The 24,433-nt window shown below is 41.7% G+C and overlaps 1 protein-coding gene across 8 annotated transcripts in view; it reads right to left on the reverse strand.

The window, feature by feature from the left end:
- Nucleotides 1-11,082: 11,082 nt before the first annotated feature.
- The window catches only part of CLHC1 (clathrin heavy chain linker domain containing 1), a 45,421-nt gene continuing 32,070 nt past the window's right edge, over nt 11,083-24,433 (reverse strand). For all 8 annotated transcript variants that reach the window (XM_061625748.1, XM_061625747.1, XM_061625749.1 and 5 more), the window contains 3 exons: nt 14,789-14,991; nt 13,433-13,612; nt 11,083-11,502 (listed from right to left, as the gene is read on the reverse strand). In XM_061625748.1, the coding sequence (XP_061481732.1) occupies nt 11,306-11,502; nt 13,433-13,612; nt 14,789-14,991 (580 nt within the window). In that variant the 3' untranslated portion in view covers nt 11,083-11,305. The remainder of the gene's footprint in view (nt 11,503-13,432; nt 13,613-14,788; nt 14,992-24,433) is intronic.

Below are 24,433 nucleotides of genomic sequence, written 5' to 3' on the forward strand. Positions count from 1 at the left end.
CTTGCTGATGTTGCACGGAGATCGAGGCTGCTGACTATATTGTTCAACAGGGTCCGTGGCTTGGGTCACCCAGGTCGGTGGCTGGACACTGTAAAGAGTCCATCGAGCATACTTCTGGCCGTACGCTAGTTAGGCACTCTATAAGCTGAGTTAGTCTATTAATGATTGCCACTCGTTCAGATTTAGGCAATCGACTGTAAGTTTCCATAAGGTGCAATTCTTCTGGCTCAAACCCCTCCTGTAGCAAGGATGTTATCTCTAGGACAGGCCTAGAGGCCGAGTGTTGCTGATAGACTTTGGGGTCGCAAGCAAAAAGAGACTCGTGATTTAATAAGCTGTTAGAAGGCGCCTCTGACATAGCGCCACCAACACTGAGCCATTTGTCAGGGCGATTGAATAGGAGTTTAGGGGGGGCATGTTCATAAAGTAGCGTTGTACCACAATGCCTCGCTTCCTTAGCTTTTCCCTGACATTGAAAATCTGATTAGCAATAAAGGGAGTTTGAAATGTAATAATGAGTAGCCAGCAGTTCACATTGGAAGACAAATTGATCATATGCTTGATGTAATTCGTGCGATGAGAAGCAGGCAAAAATGGCCTAAGGCAGATGTCCAAGTGCGGTATGCTCGGGGTTAGAGGCCAAGAACCAGGCGCCCACAGGAGGCACGTAACCGCAAGCTTTTCTCGGATCAATTTTAATTTCCAAGAAGTTGATCTTTGGGGGCTTGCAGTATTTAGAGATGTAAGAGGGATTGGCCTCTGCTCAGCCAGTAAGAGCGGGAGACTTCCCATTGGGGCTACTCTACCTTGACCTTGTGGAGAAATTATGTTTCCCTCCTTCCAGGGTAGGCCCTTTTTTGGAGCGGCTTTTTTTCGTTCTTTAGTAGGGTTATGCTGGACTGTTGAAGACCGGCAGATAGGAGAGTCCAGCAGTTTAAATAATGGTTTAAAATTCATTTTCCTTGCCGGACCAGATTTAGGATTTTTGTTCTTTGATTTTTTGGGTTTTCTAGCAGACTGGTACGTCGTGGCAACCTTGCCTTTCCGCCTAGGTGCCTGGTTGGACAGATCAATGCTAGTTAGAGAGCCAGCAGGTGGGCCAGGGTCTTTGGATTTCTCACAGAGAATCGGTCCTATAGCCTGAACCAGCATGGTTAGCAAGCTATTTGTTTCAGCAATATACGCTTTGACTAACTCCAGTTCTTCCATCACTAGTGCGCCCTACCCAAAGGAGAGTGTTTTAGATCCAGATGGAGTCGAATAGGTCATAGATTTATTCGTGGGGTTAATCACGGGGAGGGGCGCCTGTGGCTCCTGGAGCTCCTGTATCGAATCAATGGTAATCACCTCCGTGGGGAATCCATCGGTTTTCGAGCTGAGAGAGCAATTATAGCCCGCATCAAGTAGTTCCTCCGCCAGGCTTTTGGCACCTAAAGCATCTCTGAATGGTTTATTTGACAAATGATAGTCTAGTGACCAGTCGTAGGAGCTTTCTGGTAGGGGGCTAGCCTTCTGAGCGTTCGGCTGAACAGATGAGATAGATGAGTTTTCTGACTTAAAGGGGAAATACTGCGTAATCTTTGCTTGCTGATTAGCTGGCAAGGACTCCTCCACCCAAGGAGATATGCCAAGCTCCTGGCATTTCTTCCTTGTATAAACCATTTTGCACCAGCTCAGGAAAGAACTTTAAGGTTGAAGTTGTAAGACGATCTCCAGCGATAGTAAGTTCCCTTTTAGGATTCCTTTCTTACAAAGTTTTACTTTCACTTTGCCGCCCTTGGCCTTTCCGAACTGAGGGGCTCTTCACTAAATAATACAACTCCTTAATATCAAGGTCAGGGTTGCAGAGTTAAAATTATTAAACCTAATACAATCTCAAAAAGCTGCACCTTCCAGTGTAAAAACAGAAAAGACGCCCACTCTGAAACAGAGAACCAGCTTCTTATCTCGAGAGAGCTGCTAAAGCGAGAATGGAATGTAATAAAATAGTAGTTTCAGGATGGAACTGCTCTTGGCTCCCACGACCATAAAGATAAAATTTCCGGGGCTCGTTATAAATAGAATTACAGGGTGTTTAAAATTCAATCGAGAGGAGAAAGCCGGAGGGCGTCTTACCGGAGGTAGCAGCAAACCGGAAACCGGCTTTAAGATGCCTCCTATAAGCCTGATGTAAAAGCAAGATCTATTGGACTGCTAATGCTTTGAACCCCTCTATCTTAAGCTCAGGTTGGAATGTGTATAAATAAAAACTATATTTCCTAAAAGACACTATAGTCTCCACTGGCCTTCTTTCCAAGGAAACCAAACCCTGGGCAAGTGCAGGAACCCCTGCAGATCTCTCACCACTTGGAGATTGGGGTGGCGTGCAACATTATATTTGACCTTTCACACGACGTACAAGGTAGTTCCAGAAATCTACTGGAATATAGTGGAAGTTTAGCACTAATTTCCATGATAAACAATACCAGAAATAATCCATTTGCAAAGCTGGGAACCCCAAAGATTGCTGGAGATTGTGTTTGCAGACTGTCACGTGACAGATATCCAAGCTTCCTCTCTGTAAAGGTAAAGGTGTCCCCGCACTTGTAGTGCGAGTCATTTCCAACTCTTAGGGTGACATCTTGCGACGTTTACTAGGCAGACCGCATATATGGGGTGGGATTGCCAGTTCCTTCTCCGGCCTTTCTTTACCCCCCAGCATATGCCGGGTACTCATTTTACTGACCACGGATGGATGGAAGGCTGAGTGGACCTCGACCCCTTTTACCGGAGATTCGACTTCCTCCTTCAGTTGGAATCGAACTCCGGCCGTGAGCAGAGCTTCGGCTGCGTTACCGCTGCTTACCACTCTGCGCCACAGAGGGTCCTGCGCCATGGAGGGTCCTTCCTCTCTGTAGCCTTGCTATATTTTTGTATATTTTGACTTGTTGCTGCCTGTGCCTGCTCCTTGTTTGCCTTTGGTGAGTCCTCCTTACATTGTTTTTCAGAGTTTTACCTCTGATCTGTGCCTTGGAAATCCTGTTCTTTCCTGCCTCTTCCCCCCTCCCCTCCATGAAGCCCTGTGGCTACTAAAATATCTTACCTGCCTTTTTTCACTTTACTCCAGCTAGTTTCCCCTGGCTGCTTTCAGACGTGAGGCTTATTGTGGGTGATAGTTGCTAAAGTGGCTTTTTAAGTCTTTTCAAATCCTTTTCTATTGTCTTTTAAGCCCTCCTTCTCTCAGTCTTTTTTTACTTGAGCCAGAGCAGCTTGTATTTTTTATGTAACCACTTTTTCCCTTTCCTCAGTGCTTTGTTTCTAGCTCTTTGTTTTTGGAGTTTTTGCTTTCTTTTTGTTTTTCTTGCCCTTTTCACCTGATCCCCGTGTCTCCAGTTGCAGCAGTGTGAAAGACATTTGGTATATTAGATACTGCAGTAAAGGAATTTTAGAAATTGGGACAGAAGCATTGCCATTTTAATTGGTCAAACCAATGCAATAAACCCCATGTGTGAAAGCAGACCTGGGCAGGACAGCCTTTCATATTGAGGACTGTCCTCTGTAAAGTAGGATACATGGCCATTGTTACTGATAAGCTGCCTGTTCTTGTGCTTGCCTGGGGTTTCAAAAATAGAGAGAAGATTGTCAAGTTCATGACAGGTGACAACATATGCAGTAGGAAGGGCTGTAGCTCACTGCTGATAGAGCATCTGCTTTGCATGCAGAAGGTCCTAGGCTTAAATCCCCGGCATCTCCAGGTATAGCAGGGAGAGAATCCTGTCTGAAACTCTGGGGGACCACTGTCTGTCAATGTAGACAGTACTAGCTACATGGACCAATGGTCTGACTGGATATAAGGCAGCTTCCTATGTTTCTTAAGAAATGCATGGTTGGGTGGGCTGCTTGTGACTTGGTAGGTCAAACGATGGGCAGGTCTTATAGTTTCATAATAAGGGTTTTCTTTAATCTCTGTAATAATAATAATAATACACCATCTGGCAAACATATTACAATTGCTACACAGGCAGAAAAATCATTGAGTGGTTCACCAAGACCCTCAGCAATGTTCAAGTTATCTATGGGGGGAAAAGTTTGGGAACCACTGAACTAGGGCATGTTTCTTGAGTTTTTATATGCATTATTATTGTTGTTGTTGTTGTTGTTATTGTTGTTGTTGTTGTTATTGTTGTTGTTGTCTTTATTTATACCCCACTATTTTTCCAAAACTGGAACTCACGGCGGCTTCCAGATAAAAATACATATAATTAAAAACATACAAAGTCTACATTAAAATAAAATTAAACTATTTCCAATATTAAAACCATACACACATATAGCTAAAAGAGTTCAAACTAGTTTAAAAATAATATAATAGGCTTGGTATCAGTTACATCTGATACAGAGGCTGCGACCCTACCTTCCTGTACACCTGCTCCCACGAGTGATACATGCCCTGGTTTCCTCTCGCTTAGACTACTGTAATGCGCTCTATGTGGGGTTACCCTTGAAAATGGTCCGGAAATTGCAGCTGGTACAAAATGCGGCAGCACGCTTGATCAAGCACAGCCGCCGCCGGGATCATATTACCCAGGTGTTAATAGATCTACACTGGTTACCAGTTGTCTACCGGGCCCAATTCAAGGTGTTGGTGCTGACCTTTAAAACCCTATATGGTTTCGGCCCAGTTTATCTGAAGGAATGCCTCCAGCATCACCAATTATGCCGCCTAACAAGATCAGCCACACAGGACCTCCTCTCGGTCCCACCAGCCAAAACAGCTAGGCTGGTGCGGACCAGAGAGAGGGCATTCTCGGTTGTGGCCCCCACCGTCTGGAATTCTCTCCCTTTTGATCTCCAACATGCCTCCTCCCTGACCGGTTTTCGCCGAGCCTTAAAGACCTGGCTATTCAGGCAGTCCTATGGGATCCTCAGGAGGGATTAGTTTTAAGATGTATAAATTGATGTTTTAGAATAATTGATGATTTTGTTTTTGATTGTACCGTGTATTTTAATGTATTGGTCCGTTAAGTCGGACAGATAGGCGACTAACAAATAAAATTTTATTATTATTATTATTAATAGACATTAGCAATGCAGCACCCTTCACGCCCTATCCTTAACAGCCTTCAATTCCAAAGGCTTGTTGGAATAAGAGGGTCTTTGCTTGTCGGCGGAAGGACTGCAAGGAGGGGGTCATTCTTACCTCCCTAGGAAGGGAATTCCAAAGCTTGGGGGCAGCCACCGAGAAGGCCCTCTCACGAGTCCCCACTGGTCGTACTTGAGAAGATGTGGGTATTGAGAGAAGGGCAGGCTCATACAGGGAGATACAGTCTGATAAATAGTGTGGACCTAAGCCGTATAGGGCTTTATAGGTCATCACCAGCACTTTGAATTGTGTCCGGAAACAGACTGGCAACCAGTGGAGCTATTTTAACAGGGGGGTAGTATGGTCCCTGTAACCAGCCCCAGTTAACATTCTGGCTACAGCACGTTGTACCAACTGAAGTTTCCAAACAGTCTTCAGAGGCAGCCCCACGTAGAGCGCGTTACAGTAATCTAAACGGGATGTAACTAAGGCATGTGTCACCGTGGCCAGTTCAGACGGCTCAAGGAATGGGCGCAGTTGGTGCACTAATCTTAACTGTGCAAAAGCACTCCTGGCCACCGCAGAAACCTGGGACTCCAAATTTAACGCTGAGTCCAGGAGCACACCCAAACTGCAAACCTGTGTCTTCAGGGGGAGTGTAACCCCATCCAGCACAGGCTGTATCCCTATTCCCTGATTCACCTTATGACTGACCAGGAGCACCTGTTTGTCTGGATTAAGCTTCAATTTGTTCACCCTCATCCAGTCCACCACTGATGCCAGACACTGGTTTAAAACCGAGACAGCTTCCTTGGAATTAGGTGGAAAGGAGAAACAGAGTTGGGTGTCATCAGCATACTGATGGCACCGAACCCCGAACCCCTGGACAACCTCTCCCAGCGGTTTCATGTAGATGTTAAATAGCATAGGGGACAAAACTGAGCCCTGAGGGACCCTGCAGGCCAACGGCCAAGGAGTCGAACAGGAATCCCCCAGCACCACTTTCTGGGTTCGTCCCTCCAGGAAGGAACGGAGCCACTGCAAACGTGCCCCCAAGTCCCATCCCAGCAAGGCGGCCCAGAAGAATACCATGGTTGATGGTATCGAAAGCCGCTGAGAGGTCCAGCAGAACCAACAGGGATACACTACCCCTGTCTAGTTCTCTGCGTAGGTTGTCCACCAAGGCGACCAAAGCTGTCTCCGTCCCATAACCAGGCCTGAAACCAGACTGAAATGGATCTAGATAATGTTACATCCAAGAATCCCTGGAGCTGGGAGGCCACCACACGCTCTATTACCTTACCCAAAAATGGAATATTGGACACATGCATGCCATGTTGGATTGATCAAAAACCTCACTCAACACAAAATATATGTAGTTCTCTATTAAATGCTTTATTTTACTGTCAGAAGGGCTAGGGATTTGTGAAATAGACGTCTCAACACCTTCCAACACTATGGTTGATGAAGCTTGTCATCAGCGTCAGCACTTAAATCTAGATTCTAGAATGTTATGGCCAGGGGTGGAACTTGTCCTAATATTCAGGCCCCCTCAAGGAATCAGATGCAGAAGGGAATATGGGAGCTGGACCTTTTTGATAGTGGTGCTGAACCTATGGAATGCCTTCCCTAGGGAGCCCCACCAAGCTCCAACACTATATGCTTTCATGCATTCGGTGAAAACCCATTTTGTTTTCTGAATAGCTTTTGATGCTAGTTGGTTGGCCCTAATTGGCTAGTGCTTTTGGCCCTAGAAATTATTTATTTATAAGATTTCTTACCCAGTGTTCACCATAAGGTTGCAGGGTGGGTTACCGCAGAAAATACGATTGTAAAGATAAAATAATCACAATTATAAAACCCATAAAACTGTTCCAGATGGAACAGAACAATGCAAATCCAGCAAAAGAGGTGGGTCCCACAAAACAAAATACTTTTAAGTGTCAAAAGTGCATCGTTGGCATGTGGCGAAAGTTGCACTGTGAAGATGCTACAACACTGTTCTTCAACTTTGGGTCCCCAGATGTTTTTGGACTGCAACTCCCATCATCCCCAGACAGCATGGTCAATGGTCAGGGATGATGAGAGTTGTAGTCCATCAACAGCTGGGGACCCAAGATTGAAGAACAGTGTGTTAGACAAACCTCTGGGGGGAGTTCCACAATTTAGGGGCTGCCACAGAAAAGCCTCCTCCTGGGCCACCATTCCCTGCACTTCTGAGGGTGGTGGAACTACCAAGAGAGCCCCCTCTGCAGGTCTTAATGCCCAAGAAGGTCAGTAGAGGTGGAGATGGTCTTTCAGATATTGGGGCATAAGTCATATAGGGCTTTAAGTACTAATGTGAACACCTTCAATTAGGCCTAGAAACAAACTGGTAACCAGTGCAGCAGTTTTAAAGCAAGGGATACTTTCTGCCTGATGTATTTTGGGTTCAAGTCAGCACTGAAGGACAAGCCAAGAGATAGGATCAACAAGCAAGTCAGGAGCACTGAAGAATAACTGAGGTTACAGAAACACACAAGCACTCAAAAAGACTGTACTGACTGACCACAAACGTTCAAAGTGGAACAGGAAGCCTCCTTATACTTCTTCCTGTCCAAGAATATTCAGTGGTCAGCCTGGATGGACAGAAGGCGCTTTGAGACTCTTGCTATTTTTGGGTGCAATTCAGTCACATGCTGGCAAATTCAGGCTGTGTAACATTGATTTGATGTTCCCGCACAAACAAACCCGTTTCCCCACCCCAAGGCACAAATTGGACTTTTGTGGTAAGTGAAAAGGCACTGGAAAGTGTGGGATAACACTTGCTTGACACAATGCCATTTAATCTCCCTGCCAAGAAATCAGCTGTGCTCAAAAAACAGTCAATATTGTCTAACCCCCCTATAAACTTTGTTCATACGTACCAGGATAAATGATCAATAAACAAGTCATTTGGAAGCAAGATGCATTAGGGGAAGGGCTGTAGCTTACACATGCAGCTAGTCCCAAGTTCAACCCCTAGCATCTCCATGTAGGGCTGGAAAGGACGTCTGCCTGAAATCCTGGAGAGCCACTGCCAATCAGTGTAGACAATACTGAGCTAGATGGACCAATGGTCTGACTCAGTACAAGGTAGCTTCCCTGAGAAGCTGACACATGCAGTTCCTTGGTTCACCACACAGGGGTGCGACACACAGAGCCAACAGCTCCTGACAATGTCCTGACAATGTCCTGCATTCCTTTTTCAACACTAGTTTTTTAAAGAAGATCCTGCCAGTGGACAGTATTATGAAGCCAGTTGATCAGCTGTGATGTGTTCTTCTTAAGCGTTGCATTTTCCAAGCTCTCACACCCTCACCTTTGGAAGGCTCTGCCAGGGCATGCCCAAATTTCCCTGATACAGAAAGCCATGTCTGAACACTGCATTTTGTTCCCAAGGCTGCAATATCTTGTATATAAACCAGCAAGGCAAGCCAAGCAAGACTCCTACAGTTGCTTCCCTAAGCTGTCATTCAGTATTCAGAGATCCATGAGCAACTCTTGGGAGGGCGTGGGAGTTGTATATATAGAGTCATGAAGCAAAATTAAGCCCTTAGGAAACAACTGTCATGTTTTTTGGCAAAGGGACAACTATCTTCCAAAAGTCTGACTGCATCAGCACATATTAAGTTTACTTGGCTAGAGTTTGCTTTAAAACAAAAAGACCAATTTAAGACCTCATTCACAAACGAATGACCCTGGTTACATTTTCTTACAAAAAGCTCCCCAGATATGGGTAATGAAGGCTACAGTTCCATACAAACTTATCTGGGAGACAGTTAATTCGGTGGGACCTTCATGCGTGGGGTTGTGCTGTAAAATAACCCTGGTTTAATTTGGCGTTGAAATTTTAATGGTTTTTAGTGGTTTTATTGTTGCTCAGCTGGGTGGGATGCTACTGATATTGCTGTTCTTATTGTTATTTGGTTGTAAATTCCACCAGTATTTTATGGTTAAATCTGAGTGCTGGTTGTACTTTATGCGTCATAAGCAGCCTTGTGAGATTATGAACTCTGAATGGTAGCCTAACAACACCTGGAATAAAGGACAAATATTCCTACTGAGGCTGCCTTGTGTTCCGAGGCTCAGGCCTATCATGACAATTTGTCCCAAAATGTCACTGGCTCAATGCAAGTAGGCCACCTTCTCAACTGGGGTTTACTCATCTGGTGTGGTGGAGGGTGGTAAGAGATGTTGGTCAACTTCCCTGTTAGGATTGGATCACATCACTTCCATGTGTGGTTTAAGCTGACAATGACCGTTCCCCTTCTCAGGGGAGGGAGCTGTTTGGATAGTCCAGTGGTTCTCAAACTTTGGTTCATGGCGCACTGTAAAACATATAAAAAATTTCTGGCGCACTTTGTGTACAAAATTAAAAAATATATTAATATATTTTAAACTATGAATAAATATAAACTATAGAAAATATTACTTACCCTATACAAATGGGTTTCTTCTCATTTTTAAAATATACTTTCATAATATTTGAGGCACACCTAGCCACCTCTTAGGGCGCACCAGCGTGCCTGGGCGCACCGTTTGAGAATCACTGGGATAGTCGGTCCTTCAGCTGCCAACAGAAACTAAGGGATTTCAGAAAGTTGGCATGGCTGGTGCTCCTGCTGATGCCCTGGTCTGCCCACAGAATACAGAACTGACATAGGGATGGGGGAGAAATTGTGTTAATGCAAGCAAACCTAATTTGTACTTCCCCAGACAATATGCAAACTGAAATGCAAATATCCTTCAAAGTCCACAAACTTCTCTGAATTTTGCAATGCAGTTCTCCAAGCAAACAAAAAATGTGTACCGAAGTGCATACGTTAGGGGAAAGTGCTATTAAAATGCACATTTTAGTGAAAATAATGTACATACAAATTAGGGGACGACATACAAATGCTGACAACTTTTCATGAGGACTTTTTTTAAAAAAACGGTAAACTGATGGTGAAATATGGCACACTGAACTTAAGACTGGAACAAGCAGAAGCCAAAATTGACAGATGCTTCCATCCCTTCCCCAGCTGGGTCGCAGACACAATCACTCCTAAGCCCCCTGTCCTACTGAGCAGCCCCAAGGCATGCCCCTGTTGCAAGACCAGATCATCCATCCACAAACCTCCACCGCTGCCGTGGGTTCACTGGAGAAAGAATTTATTGTCACCTGACACCCCCTCAGTGTAGATCTGCAACTCTTCCTGGAATGTCTTATATTTTGTGTGTCTCCAATACAGATGGAAGAATCTGTTAATTTCAGTTTTCTCAGATTCTCATGTTCCCAATCTTAAATTCATTTCTGCAGGTTTCTCCAGCAATTTGCAATTTTTTAAAAAAATTATCATAAAAATGCTTCAGCATTTTAGTGCTAATTTCTCCTAGCACTTTAATGTGTTTTGACTATTATACATTTTTGCAAGCAATTTCTGTTAATATAATGCACTGTTGTACATTATTTTCACTTATATTCATTTTTATGCACATTTTCCCCAAGATATGCATTTTTGTAAACATATGAATTGCATAAAAAATTCGGATAAGTGCGACTTTTGAAGGATGCCTGTGTTTCGGTTCTTGTATTGTTTCGGAAAGTGAGAATTTTATATATTCAGCTATAAATGAGAGCTGAATTGAATTTCTTCCCTCATCCCTAGACTCCAATGACATTAGGATTTCTAGAATATCAGAACCAAGCAGTTCCTCCAGGCCTCTCTTTCTTGACCATTGTACTGTCCTGACAACTCAGAGGTACAGCTACAGTAAAACTTATATTGCAGTTATACTTGGGAAATGTAGCTGGGTATAGGTACAAAAGATTCTACGTTAACTTAATGGTCCCTAGTTCAAAACCACATTTTCCAGGATTCCCATAGTCATTTCCCATGACTATGAAAAGCAACACAGTCTTTAAACCTGCTACAGGACTCTTTGGGGTTTTGCCACAACTGTCATGACTGACTTAACACAGCTACCTTTCTGGAATAAAGTTTTATGTGAGACAAGGGCAACTGTATCCAAAAAGGAATTTGTGGCTAATACAGACTTCAAATAATATGGCCATATTTTGCCATGACATACACATGTCCCAGTAAGAACAGGCACACGAGTATTAACTGTATTACGTTTTTTCACAAGAAAGCACATTCACAGGCCGTTTTGTTGCTTGTTCACACAGCTGAAGTGACTCCTAGGGCAAAGAGCTCCCCCATGTGCTTTGCAGGGGAATTACAAGAAAACGTGATCCATTAACTTGGCATCCTCCTTATCATCTGGAACTTCAACCACTCCTTCCTGCTGAGCCAGGATTGAGATAAGAAACTTGGATAATTTTTCTCTCCTGATACTGTGGCATATTTCGGCTATCACCGTCCAGCCATCCACAGTACAGTCTTGATCATTTACAATCATTTCTTCCAGCACATCTGTAAGTATGTTCGACAGAGAAAAAAGGAAATTAACTATTTGCTGCTTTTTCTTTCTATTTGGATCATTAGACATACAAAATGGAAACATGCATACCTTTTGGTACCATTACAGAGCAATCCTACACGTCTACTCAGAACCAAGTTCCATGGGATTTACTCTCAGTGCATAGGTTTGCGATCCAAGGTTTCTCCCAAGAAAACGTGTAGGACTGCAACCTAACAATACTTAGGTATGTATTATTAAGCTGCATACTCCTAGAGATATGAAGACCCACAACTTGTCCCCCCCCCCGGGGAAAACCTGGAAAACATTTTTTTAAAAACAAAAATACCATTTTCTCTCTCCCCCACCCCTCATTGGTCTGTTTTTCCTCCCCAGACCTTCACATGTCTACATCCTCCTAGGCACATTTTCTTGTGAGTAAGCCCCACTGGACTCAGACTGAGGAAACATAGATATGATTGCAAGGTTAATCTATATTCCAGCAGGATTGGTTCTTAACAAGTAGATGAAAGATGCAAAGTACAATAGGGCTTTAGAATAATGACATCAATGCTTATACTACTTTTTCGAAGTTGAATCAGGTTAGGGATAAAACAGAAGGATAAATAATTGCTGCATTTAATCACAGGTTAAACATGTAGAGTTTTTAGTCAAACTGTCCTCTACAAAACAGTATTAACCGATTAGTTAATTAGCTAAAATCAGCATAGTTAATAGAACGTGTGCTTCATATGCAGAATGTTCCAGGTTCAATTCCTTGCATTTCCATTTAAAGTACGCGACCCCAGTCTGGTGTCTCCCAGATGTTTTGGACTATAATAGCTGTTGTTGAGCCCTAACTCCCCCAGGAGGAGCAGGGAGAGGAGTTGGTCGACCCAGCCTCCCCAGATAGATCAGGGAGAAGAGTCAGAGGTGGATGAGGTTTTCGAGGGCATTGAGGGAGAGGGTGAAGTTGACAGACTGCCAGTTCCCATGGACAGTCCTCCCGATAACGCAGCGCTTGCTCCAACTACAAGCACCCCAACAGAGCTGTTGGGAGACAACCTCGCGTGCGTGCCAACTCCTCCACCCCCAGGACTCCCCGTCTGGCACCCCCTGAAGTCGAGCCAGCACCTAGCGAGCCTGCCCTGTGAGATAAGCAGGTGGAGGCTTGCCCCCCCTCACCCCGCGAGTAGCAGGGCAGTCGGAAGGTGGAATTTGAAGGAGTCAGAGATTACGGGTGAAGACCTTTCCTATTTAAGGCAGCGCCCCAGATTGGGGTACTGAGTCAACTTACTCCACACACTGCAGAGCATGCTTAGGTAGTCTAGTTAGGGACAGTAGTGAGTCAGCATAGAGAAGTCTATGAAGCGCACTGCTTTCGATGTAACTGTTACTCTAATCAAACAAGAATTAATTCCAGTCTTGTCTCTGTCTCGGACTCTGGGCAGCTGTGCTGGTTGGGGTTGATGGGAGCTGGTGGAGTGCAAAACATCTGAAAGACACCAGGCTAAATAAGGCTGAATTAATGGATCTGGAGTAGCAGGAACAGGAAAGGTCTTGTCTGAGACCTTGGAGAGGTGTGGTTAGCTTGGTGTAGAGATCAGGGCGGCCAGACTTTGGGGCAAGCGTGCCTCAACTCAGGCCGAGAGTATGAGGGCCAAAAGCAGACATGACAGTGGAAGGTCTGCAATTAGATCTCTCACTCTTTTTTTAAGTTTAATGGCAGCTGTGAGCAGAGGAGAATCTGATTGGGACTGCAGTGCTGGAAAAGAGTTAAACCCTGGCCACCATCCCCTTTTCCTGATGAAAATCCCCATCCTACAATCCCACTTGGAAGGCAAACCATACTGGTCATATATAGGTACCTATAGATTTTCCCCTTTGGGATAAATGCAAGCATGTGCAGTGAAGTTTCAACTGAAAAAACCCAGCTGCACTCACCCCTGCCTTCCTTAGCAATATCCTCCAGCAATCGTATGCAGATAACTCTGTGTTCTGTGTTGATGAGTGAGAGAACTGTTTCCCCGAGGGAGAAGATGGGTGGTTTTCCATTGCACTTTTGAGTTAGGCAGCGGATCAATTCTACACTCGGACAATGTTGTAGAAGGAAGATGTAATCCTCTGAAACCAAATGGCAAGGATGTTAGAAAGACTATCATTTATTTATTCATTTATTTATTATTTGATTTATATCCCACCCTTCCTCCCAGCAGGACCCCAGGGCGGCAATCATTTCCTATTGCAGCCAAGAAGATCAGGGCAAAGTGCCTAAGATCTTCTACCAATTGTAAAGGTGATGGTTTCATTTAGCTTACCTTTGTTTTAAGCTTTTTGTAATAACCTATGGTTTATACAATAAAATTTATGTATGTAGAAAGACTATCTGAAAACAATGGAAACAACCGCGCTGGCATGTTTGTAAGTGGGGCATGAGGCACAGTATCTGTCTCACTGTTTTTCACTAGTAAGCACAGATATACCACCTTTGAAAATGCAAGACAGACTTTAAGATATCATGGTTAGCTACCAAAAGAACTATTGTCCATGAAGATTAAATGCTAGTTTAAAATTATGAAAAATATAGAGAGAGGGAAGAGGGAGAAATTAATTTGTCTCTCCACATTGCTAGAGTGTTGACTGGCAGTGGACTGCAGATTATTATTATTATTATTGTTAATTAAATTTATATCCCGCCCTTACTCCAATAGGAGCCTAGAGGGGCAAACAAAAACACTAAAAACACTCTAAAACATCTTAAAAACAGACTTTAAAATATATTAAAACAAAACATCTTTAAAAACATGACTGAGAAGTATTTATTAATTCAACACAAAACTAACATGGAATGACAATACTACATGTAATTAAGGCCTCAAAAACACCTGCTTTATGTCCGTCACTCACTCACCCACCCTTATGTCTGAGATCACAAGGGGAAGTGCTTGCCTGGATACCTGACCTTCTGGGGTCAAGTAGGTTAGCTATGAGGAACAGTGCCTTCTCAGTGGTGGGTGCCAACCTTGTAAAACTCCTTATTTTAAGATACCAGTCAAGCTCTTTCACTTGTTACTTTTCAGAGAGTGATTAAAATCCTTCCTATTGCAGCCAGGCCTTTGATTAATTTCACTGCTGCTCTGGTTGCTGAGGTTGTGTGTTGTTTTTAAAATTGTAAAAATGGTTTTAATTTGACCATACTTTTATAATAAACATGTAATTTCTACTGAAAGTTACCGCAGCCCTGGCAAGACTATCAAGTGAGATACAAAGCTTATAAATGAATATGGCTTTGAAATCTACCTTTGGGGAAGCGTTTGCAGTTCCGAAGATAATCCACAGCTCCAAAGATCTGTCCCTGTTTGCACAAGCACAGTATGGCTTTTTTGTGCACCCCACACTCACTGTAGGCAATCTGAGCCAAAGCATAGCACTGGGATTTGTTGTGCTGATCCACCTTTGCATAGTTGTAAATCGCATCGCCAGCTTGCTCAGAGAATACCAGTCTATGGGAAACAAAGGCAATCAGACGTGTTTCAGGAGGTACTTTTTGGATTTTGAGGTATTGTGAAGAATTTCTTTTTTTATATATAATGATTTTTATTATTCAAATTTTCATAAAGTGAACACAACAAAATCAAACAACAAAAACAATACAACAAAAATAAAAAAAGAACTTGACTTCCGATTTGTTACAGATCAGCTATAAGTATATAATATATATCGAACCTGTCCCCTAAAACATACAAAATTCACTTTTTTCCATAGTCTATCTTAATTAATCATCAAATCCCATTATCATCACTTCATTTTTTTCTTTCAACAAAAAGTCCAAAAGAGGCTTCCATTCCTTAAGAAATATATCTGTCGTTTTTTCTCTGAGAAGGCATGTCAATTTGTCCATCTCAACTAAGTCCATTAATTTCAATAGCCATTCTTTCATTGTTGGTATTGATTCCATTTTCCACTTTTGTGCATATAATAATCTTGCTGCCGTAATCATATATAATATTATTCTTCCATATTTCTTTTCCTTTTGTTTGTCCATAAAACCCAATAAAAAAAATTCTGGCTTTGACTGAATATTTATCTTTAAAAATTTTTGCATCATCCTACCTATCTGTGCCCAAAATAATTTTGCCTGTTTGCACGACCACCACATATGATAAAAAGATCCTTCTTGTTGTTTACATTTCCAACATACATTAGAAACATTACTATACATTTTTGACAACTTTTCTGGAGTCATGTACCAACGATACATCATTTTATAAAAATTTTCTTTAAGATTATAACATAATGTAAATTTCAAACCTTTTTTCCACATATTTTCCCATTGATCCATTTGTATATTATAACCAAAATTTTTTGCCCACTTGACCATACACTCTTTTACTTGTTCTTCTTCCATGTCCATTTTCAATAAAAATTTATACATTTTTGCAATTATACATTCATCATTTGTACACAAACCTATTACAAAATCAGATTTATTTATTTCAAACCCATACATTTTCTTATCCATTTTGTATCTTTCTAACAATTGTAAATAGGCAAACCATTGAGAACTATATCCTTCCTTTATTAATTGTTCTCTCTCTTTCATTATATATTCTCCATGCACATTTTCTAATAGTTCTTGATAAGTTAACCATTTCTCTTTTCCAGCCATTTCTCTTCTATAAAATGCTTCTTGACTTGAAACACATAGTGGTATTTTTGAAAAAAACCTTGTTTTGTATTTATTCCATATTTTCAACAAAGGACGTCTTATAAAATGATTATTAAAATCCACATTAACTTTTACTTTATCATACCATAGATATCCATGCCATCCCCACTTCAGGTTGTAACCCTCCAAATCCAATAATCTTTTGTTCCTCAATACAATCCATTCCTTTATACAGACTAAGCAACAAGCAGCAAAATAAAGTCTCAAATTAGGTAATCCCAGTCCTCCTCTTTCTTTGGCATCTTGTAATAATTTAAATTTAATTCTTGGTTTTTTCCCCTGTCAAACAAATTTAGAAATATCTTTTTGCCATTGTTTAAAAGGTAAATCAGAGGCTATTACAGGTATTGTTTGAAATAGAAACATCATTCTCGGCAATACATTCACTTTTATTACAGGTATTCTACCCATTAATGACAACTGTAATTTATCCCATTTTAACAAATCTTTCTTAATCTCTGTCCATAATTTTTCATAATTATTATGAAACAACTTTGAATTTTTATTAGTCATAATAATACCTAAATATTTCACCTTTTCTTCTATTTTAAAATCTGTCTTCTCCATTAACTCTTTTTGATCCCTTAAAGATAAATTTTTCACCAACATCTTTGTTTTTTGGTTATTAATCTTAAATCCTGCTAATGGTCCAAATTCTTTTAACTTATCCATCAATACTTTGATTCCTTCCAAGGGATTTTCTAATACAATTATCAAGTCATCAGCAAATGCTCTCAGTTTATATTCCTCTTTTTTTATCTTTATTCCCGAAATTCTTTTGTCATGCCTTATGTCCAGAGCTTGGAAAAGTTACTTTTTTGAACTACAACTCCCATCAGCCAAATCCAGTGGCCATGCTGGCTGGGGCTGCTGGGAGTTGTAGTTGAAAAAAGTAACATTTCCAAGCTCTGCTTATGTCTCTAAGCAGCACTTCTAGAACCAAAATAAATAAAAGAGGGGACAGTGGACATCCCTGTCTTGTACCCTTTTGTATTTCACATGAGTCTGTTAAATCCCCATTGACAATTATCTGTGCCTTCTGTGATGTATAAATCGATCTGATCCATTTTATAAAATTATCTCCAAAGTCCATTTGCTCTAGAACCTTAAACATAAATTTCCAATTCAAATTATCAAATGCTTTCTCAGCATCCAAGAAAATCAAAGCTGCTTGTATGTCATTTCGTTGTTCTAGATATTCCAACACATTCAAAACATTCCTAACGTTATCACGTAATTGTCTTTTAGGTAAAAACCCCGCTTGATCTTCCTGAATAAATTGTTGCAATATTATTTTCATTCTTTCAGCCAAAATCATTGTAAAAATTTTGTAGTCATTATTCAATAAGGATATTGGCCGATAATTTTTTGTTTTGGTTAGATCCTGCTCCTCTTTAGGTATTAATGTTATATTGGCATTTTTCCAACTATCCGGTATCTTCCCCTCTTGCAAAATAGAATTCATTGTATACTGTAAAGGTAATAAGAGTTCCTCCTCCAAACATTTGTAATACATTGCTGATAGTCCATCCGGTCCTGGCGCCTTTCCTAATTTAATTTTACTTATAGCCTCAGATATTTCTCTTGACGTAATAGGACCATTAATAGCTTGTCTCTGAAAATCTGTAATTTTAGGCAAATTCTGTTTAGATATATACTCTTCTATTTTTTCAGAGGGAATTTCCTGACACTTGTACAAAGTTGAATAATATTGATGAAAAACCCTTTGGATTTTTACATTGTCTGTCAACATCTCATCTCCTTCTTGTATCTTTAAAATAAGATTTTTTTGTCGTTCTTTTCTTAATTTATATGCTAGCAATTTCCCCGGTTTATTTGCAAATTCAAAAGTCCTTTGTTTGGCAAAGTTTAATTTCCTTTCAATTTCTCTGTCAACACTGACACTTGTTTCTGTAACATTTTAATTTGATTTACAATAGAAGCTTTAGTTGGATTCTTTTTCAATTCTTCCTCTTTTTGTTTTATTTCTTCCAAGATTAATTGCATTTTCTGTTGTTTCTTCTTTTTTAATTCAGAATTACATTTAATAAAATATCCCCTCATAAATGCTTTACTTGTATCCCAAACAATATTTTCATCTGTTCCTTTATGTAAATTGTGTTCAAAAAACTATTTTAATTTCTTCTTACATTCCTGCACTATTTTATCATTCTGTAATATAGATTCATTTAGTCTCCATCTAAATCCAAGATTTTTTTTTTTTTTAAGTCAATATCACTGGATTGTGATGCGAAAAAGTTTTTGGTAATACATCCATCTTGGAAATGTCTTTCACTAAATTTTTAGACATCCAAATCATATCAATCCTCAAAAATGTTTTGTGTCTTTCTGAAAAGTAAGTAAATTCCTTTGCATTGTCATTTATATATCTCCAAACATCCACCAATTCTAAATTTTCCATCAATTCGAAGCAGATCTTTGGCAATTTGCCCTGTGTCTCTTTAATATTTTTCTCAGAAAGTCTATCCATTTTTGGTGAAATTACCCCATTCCAATCACCCATGACACACCAATGATCGTATGCAAACTCTGATAATTTTTCCATAAGTCCAGTATAAAACCTTGTTTTATCTTCATTAGGGGCATAAATGCCCACTATCAAGATTTTTGTACCCTGTATGGTGATTTCAACTCCCACAAATCTACCACTATCATCCAATAATATCAATTTAGGAGACAATTGTGAGTTAATATAAAGAACAACACCATTTTTTTTTTGGATCCTGCCGAAATAAATTCTTCACCCAAATTTTTACAGATTAAATATTTAGAATCTTTCTTCTTAATATGAGTTTCTTGTAAACAAATTATATCCAATTTTAATTTTTTCAAATAGTGAAATACTTTCTTTCTCTTCTGCGACGAATTAGCTCCATTTATATTCCAAGTTAGATATTTGTAATCCATTTTTAAGCATGCATTTTAAAAAAGTCTGTACCTGTTGCTCCCTTCATCATCCTTTTCTTCCTCTACCTGTTTCTGTTGACTTTGTTTCCCAGGAATTATGTCCATGTCTTTGAGTTTATCTTCTTCCATGTCTTTTGAAGCTTTTCTCAAGAAATCCCTTGCTTTTTGAACAGTATTTAATCAATACTTCTGTTGTCTAAATGTAAAAATCACTCTCTCTGGAACATCCCATCTAAATTGAATTTTACATTGTTTGAGCTTTTCTGTGAAGAAAGCGTATTCTTTTCTCTTACGTAGAAGTCTAATTGGAATTTCCTTCATCACCAGTATTTCTTTACCGTCAATTTTGAAGACATTGTTAAAATGATGTTGCAAAACCATATCTCTGGTCCTCTTTTTAAAAAAATAAACAAGCACATCTCTTGGGATTTTTTTCATTGTTGCATATCTGGAATTAATTCTATAAACTTCATCTATTTCAAATTCCATCCGATCTTCATCCCAGTCCAAGGATTTTACCAAGGCATTAACAATTTTCTCTCTGATATCTTCACCTGTTTCCTCAGGAATTGCACGGAATCTCAAGCAATCTTCTTTATCTCTAAGTTCCATGGCAGCAATATAGTCCATTTTTTTTCCAATTCCACATTTGTAATATCTATTCTATTCTCTAAGGTTTGCACCTTATCTTTAACATTTTTTACATCCTGTGTTAGTTGCCCAATGTTATTTTTAATCTCACCCACTTCTGTTTTGATATGATCTTTTAAATCTTTAAAATCCTTTTTCATATTGCGAAATTCATCTTTAAATTGTTGTCTGTCCTGTTTCATCTCTTGTTTCATCTCTTATTTAAAATCATTAATCCCCTCCATAATTTTCTGGAACATGTCTATCCCTTCCTGTGTATCAGTTGGACCTCTTCGCTCTAAAACTTTGGCTGCTTTTCTGGTTGTCATTCTTGAAAAAAAAAAACCTTTTCTATTATTAGCCAATGTTCCCAAACTTAGAGGCAAACTGTTTCTTTTTTTCCCCCAGCAACAAAAGAGTTAATATTCCAGGCCTATTAATATGATCTAACCAGCACGGTTCTTATCTCCAGCACGTTCAGGAATGTAAAACAAATCCAGTTCTCAGCATCCAGCAGTTAGTAACATACATGAACAGCAGATTCGTTAAAAAAAAAAAAACCAAAATAAAAAGGAATAAAAAATAGTCTGAGATATATTTCCTTCAAATAATCAAATCATCTTATCTAATAGGTTGCCTCTAATCCGTTTTAATCTTTGTAATTCCAAATTTAGCCAGCTTTTTGTCATAAAAAAATAAAACAAGTTCTTTGAATTGCTCCCTTCTTCCTTAACTTTATATAAAGAGAAAAAAAGTGTGACTCACCCAAGTTTCTGAGTTGCTGATTCGTAAACAAGTCTCTTTTACGGTAGTAATTTAAGTCAAATGATAAGATTTAGACAGAAGGAGGCTAGCTCGTTAAAAACGTTTTTTTTAAAAGAAAAAAAAAGTCTCGCTTATTTTCAGCACAGCTTGTCGGAAATCCAGACTCCGTCTTCCGCTGCTAGATATGCCTTCTTATCTCAGGGGATTCCTGATCAAATCCAGCCATCTACAGCTCAACGAAGTTTCGTGGATAATCTTCGGTTCCCCTTTATCTTAGAGAACATTTACGCCAGTCAAAGATTCCTCTTGACTGACTTTTAACTGAAAAAAGCTTCCTCTGAGACAGAGCTCCCTCAGAGACAACCACCAGCCAGCACTCCTTCCGGAAAGAGTATTGTGAAGAATTTCATTGTTTAGTGGAATAGTTATGACAATGGTGCCTAGCATCTTACAATAACATCAGGGCAGGATTCAGCTAAACAACAGCACTAGTGCAAGAATTAGCCCTAGCCTGCTCCACGAGCTAGAGGGAGCCCCAGCTGACGAAGCATCAAGGCCCCAGCTGACAAAGCGTCAAGGTGAGTTAAGCAGCAGAGTGAGTTCAGCAGCAGGGCGAGGAGGCCAGGGCCCCCCACTCTGCCCGTCTGTTCCCTAACCTCAACTAAACCGCAGTCTCCAACCCATTGACGTAATAAACCTTAAACAAAACTATGCAGGTAAGAAGCCAGCAGGGGTGTGGGGGCTTTCCAGTGTTTTGCACCGCCTGCAGCATGTACGACTATCTGCCTGTTGGACAGAAGTCGTGGGTGTGCTCTCGGTGCAATGAGCTTCTGGCTCTCCGGGAACGACTTCATTTCCTTGAGGCCAAGGCGGCGGACCTGGAAAAGCGGAGAGAGGCAGAGAGGTGTGTGGAGGAGTCCTTCAGGGACGTTATAGCTGTGTCCCATTCCAACGATGATAGCTCTCCTGCTATCATGGACAACGATGGTCTCGGGGAAGGAGAGCATCCAGCTGAGGAAGAGGGAAACGATCCCTTAGAAGGGACCCATTCCTTGGGGGATGAGCAGCTATCCTCTCGTGCCCAGGATATATCTCCAGGGGGTGGAGGGATCCTTGTAGTGGGTGATTCGATCAATAGGAACATAGACAGTGGGGTGTGTGATGGGCGTGTAGACCGCAAGGTTTTTTGCCTGCCTGGTGCGAAGGTTGCGGATATTGCCCGTCGTTTAGATAGTTTGGTAGACAGTGCTGGGGAGGAGTCAGTGGTCGTGGTGCACGTTGGCACCAACGACATGGGGAAATGCAGCCGTGAGGTCCTGGAAGCAAAATTTAGGTTGCTAGGTAGGATGCTGAAAGCCAGGACCTCCAAGGTGGCTTTCTCTGAAATGCTACCGGTTCCATGCGCAGGACCAGCCAGACAGGCCCAGCTTTGCAGTCTCAATGCGTGGATGAGACAATGGTGTCGGGTGGAAGGGTTTGGATTTGTTAGGCACTGGGGAACATTTTGGGACAAGCCGGGCCTGTACAAAAGGGACGGGCTCCACTTGAACCAGAATGGAACCAGACTGCTGGCACTTAAAATTAAAAAGGTAGCAGAGCAGCTTTTAAACTGACTGAGGGGGGAAACCCGACAGGAGCTGAGGAAGGTCCGGTTCGGAATAAACCTCCCCCCTGAGATAAAAACCAAAGAAATGATGAAATTTTAAGAGGGGTAGGCTGTCATGGTCCCGTCAGAGGACTCCTCAGATGAGGACGACACGGGAGTAACAGCAGCAGACCCAGGAGCAGCAGACCCAGAAGGAGACATGGAGGAGACTCCTGAGAATCCAGCTCCTTCTCCCCCTCAGCTGCAGAGCACCCCAGATACAGCGGAGGCCCTGCAGCCAGACGCAGACAGTGAACAGGATACTCCCCCCTCACCTGCAGAACGTAGACAGCAGAAGGTCAGGCAGAAGAGAGGCAGGCCTGTCCCCTTAAGGCCAAAACGCTGAGGGCTCACACCTGCTGTCAAACCTGCTCCTTATAAGGCACACCCTGGCTTCAGCTTGTTGCTGACTACAATGTCAGGCGTGGCTTCGTGTGTTCCTAGTTCCCCTGCAGCGTCTCTTGGACTGACCCCTTGGCAATTGATCCCGGACCTCTACTGACCTCGCTTCTGGACTTCTGTCTTGGCAAGTAAGCTTCGGACAGGCCTGGCCCTTATCAGGTTCCCTCCTCATTGGCCTGGCAGATTTACGACCAGACTGCCGGCTAAGGACTTTCCTTCCCTGCTAACGACCCAGGAATTTCCAGCCCCCACCGGCACTGCTGACTCAGTGCAGAGCTGACATAGGCCTAGAAGTAGGCATTGTGAGAGCAGGGGCACAGGATATAAATTCAGAAGAGCAAAATTACCACAGGCCAAATCACAAGTGCCAAAGACACTTGAAGAGAGACACTGCTTACAAGTGCCTGTACGCTAATGCTAGGAGCCTCCGAACCAAGATGGGAGAACTGGAGTGCTTGGTCTTAGAGGAGAGCATTGATATAGTGAGCATAACCGAGACCTGGTGGAATGGAGAAAACCAGTGGGATACGGTTATCCCTGGATATAAACTATATCGGAAGGACAGGGAAGGACGTATTGGTGGTGGAGTCGCTCTATACGTGAAAGAAGGCATTGAATCCAGCAAGCTCGAAACCCCAAAAGAGGCGGACTCCTCCACAGAATCATTGTGGGTGGTGATACCATGCCCCAGGAGGGATTTAATACTGGGAACGATCTATCGTCCCCCTGATCAAAATGCTCAGGGAGACCTTGAGATGAGATATGAAATTGAGGAAGCATCCAAACTAGGAAATGTGGTAGTAATGGGTGACTTCAACTACCCGGACATAGACTGGCCGCATATGTGTTCCAGTCATGACAAAGAAGCAAAGTTTCTAGATATTCTAAATGACTATTCCCTAGACCAGTTGGTCATGGAACCGACCAGAGGGAAGGCAACCCTGGACTTAATCCTCAGTGGGGACCGGGACCTGGTGCAAGATGTAAGTGTTGTTGAACCGATTGGGAGCAGTGACCACAGTGCTATTAAATTAAACATACATGTAAGTGGCCAATTGCCAAGAAAATCCAACACGGTCACATTTGACTTCAAAAGAGAAAACTTCACAAAAATGAGGGGATTGGTAAAAAGAAAGCTGAAAAACAAAGTCCAGAGGGTCACATCACTCGAAAATGCTTGGAAGTTGTTTAAAAACACTATATTAGAAGCTCAACTGGAGTGCATACCGCAGACCAGAAAAGGTACCGCCAGGGCCAAGAAGATGCCAGCATGGTTAACGAGCAAAGTCAAGGAAGCTCTTAGAGGCAAAAAGTCTTCCTTCAGAAAATGGAAGTCTTGTCCGAATGAAGAAAATAAAAAAGAATACAAACTCTGGCAAAAGAAATGCAAGAAGACAATAAGGGATGCTAAAAAAGAATTTGAGGAGCACATTGCTAAGAACATAAAAACCACCAACAAAAAATTCTATAAATACATTCAAAGCAGGAGACCATCTAGGGAGGCGATTGGACCCTTGGATGATAAGGAAGTCAAAGGTGTACTAAAGAACGATAAGGAGATTGCAGAGAAGCTAAATGAATCAGCCTGCTCCACGAGCTAGAGGGAGCCCCAGATAACAAAGCATCAAGGCGACTTAAGCAGCAGAGCGAGTTCGGCAGCAGGGCGAGGAGGCCAGGGCCCCCCACTCTGCCCATCTGTTCCCTGACCTCAACTAAACCGCAGTCTCCAACCCATTGACGTAATAAACCTTAAACAAAACTATGCAGGTAAGAAGCCAGCAGGGGTGTGGGGGCTTTCCAGTGTTTTGCACCGCCTGCAGCATGTCTGCCTGTTGGACAGAAGTCG

Source organism: Rhineura floridana, chromosome 4 (genome assembly GCF_030035675.1).
Source record: "Rhineura floridana isolate rRhiFlo1 chromosome 4, rRhiFlo1.hap2, whole genome shotgun sequence".
Classification (NCBI taxonomy): Eukaryota; Metazoa; Chordata; class Lepidosauria; order Squamata; family Rhineuridae; genus Rhineura; species Rhineura floridana.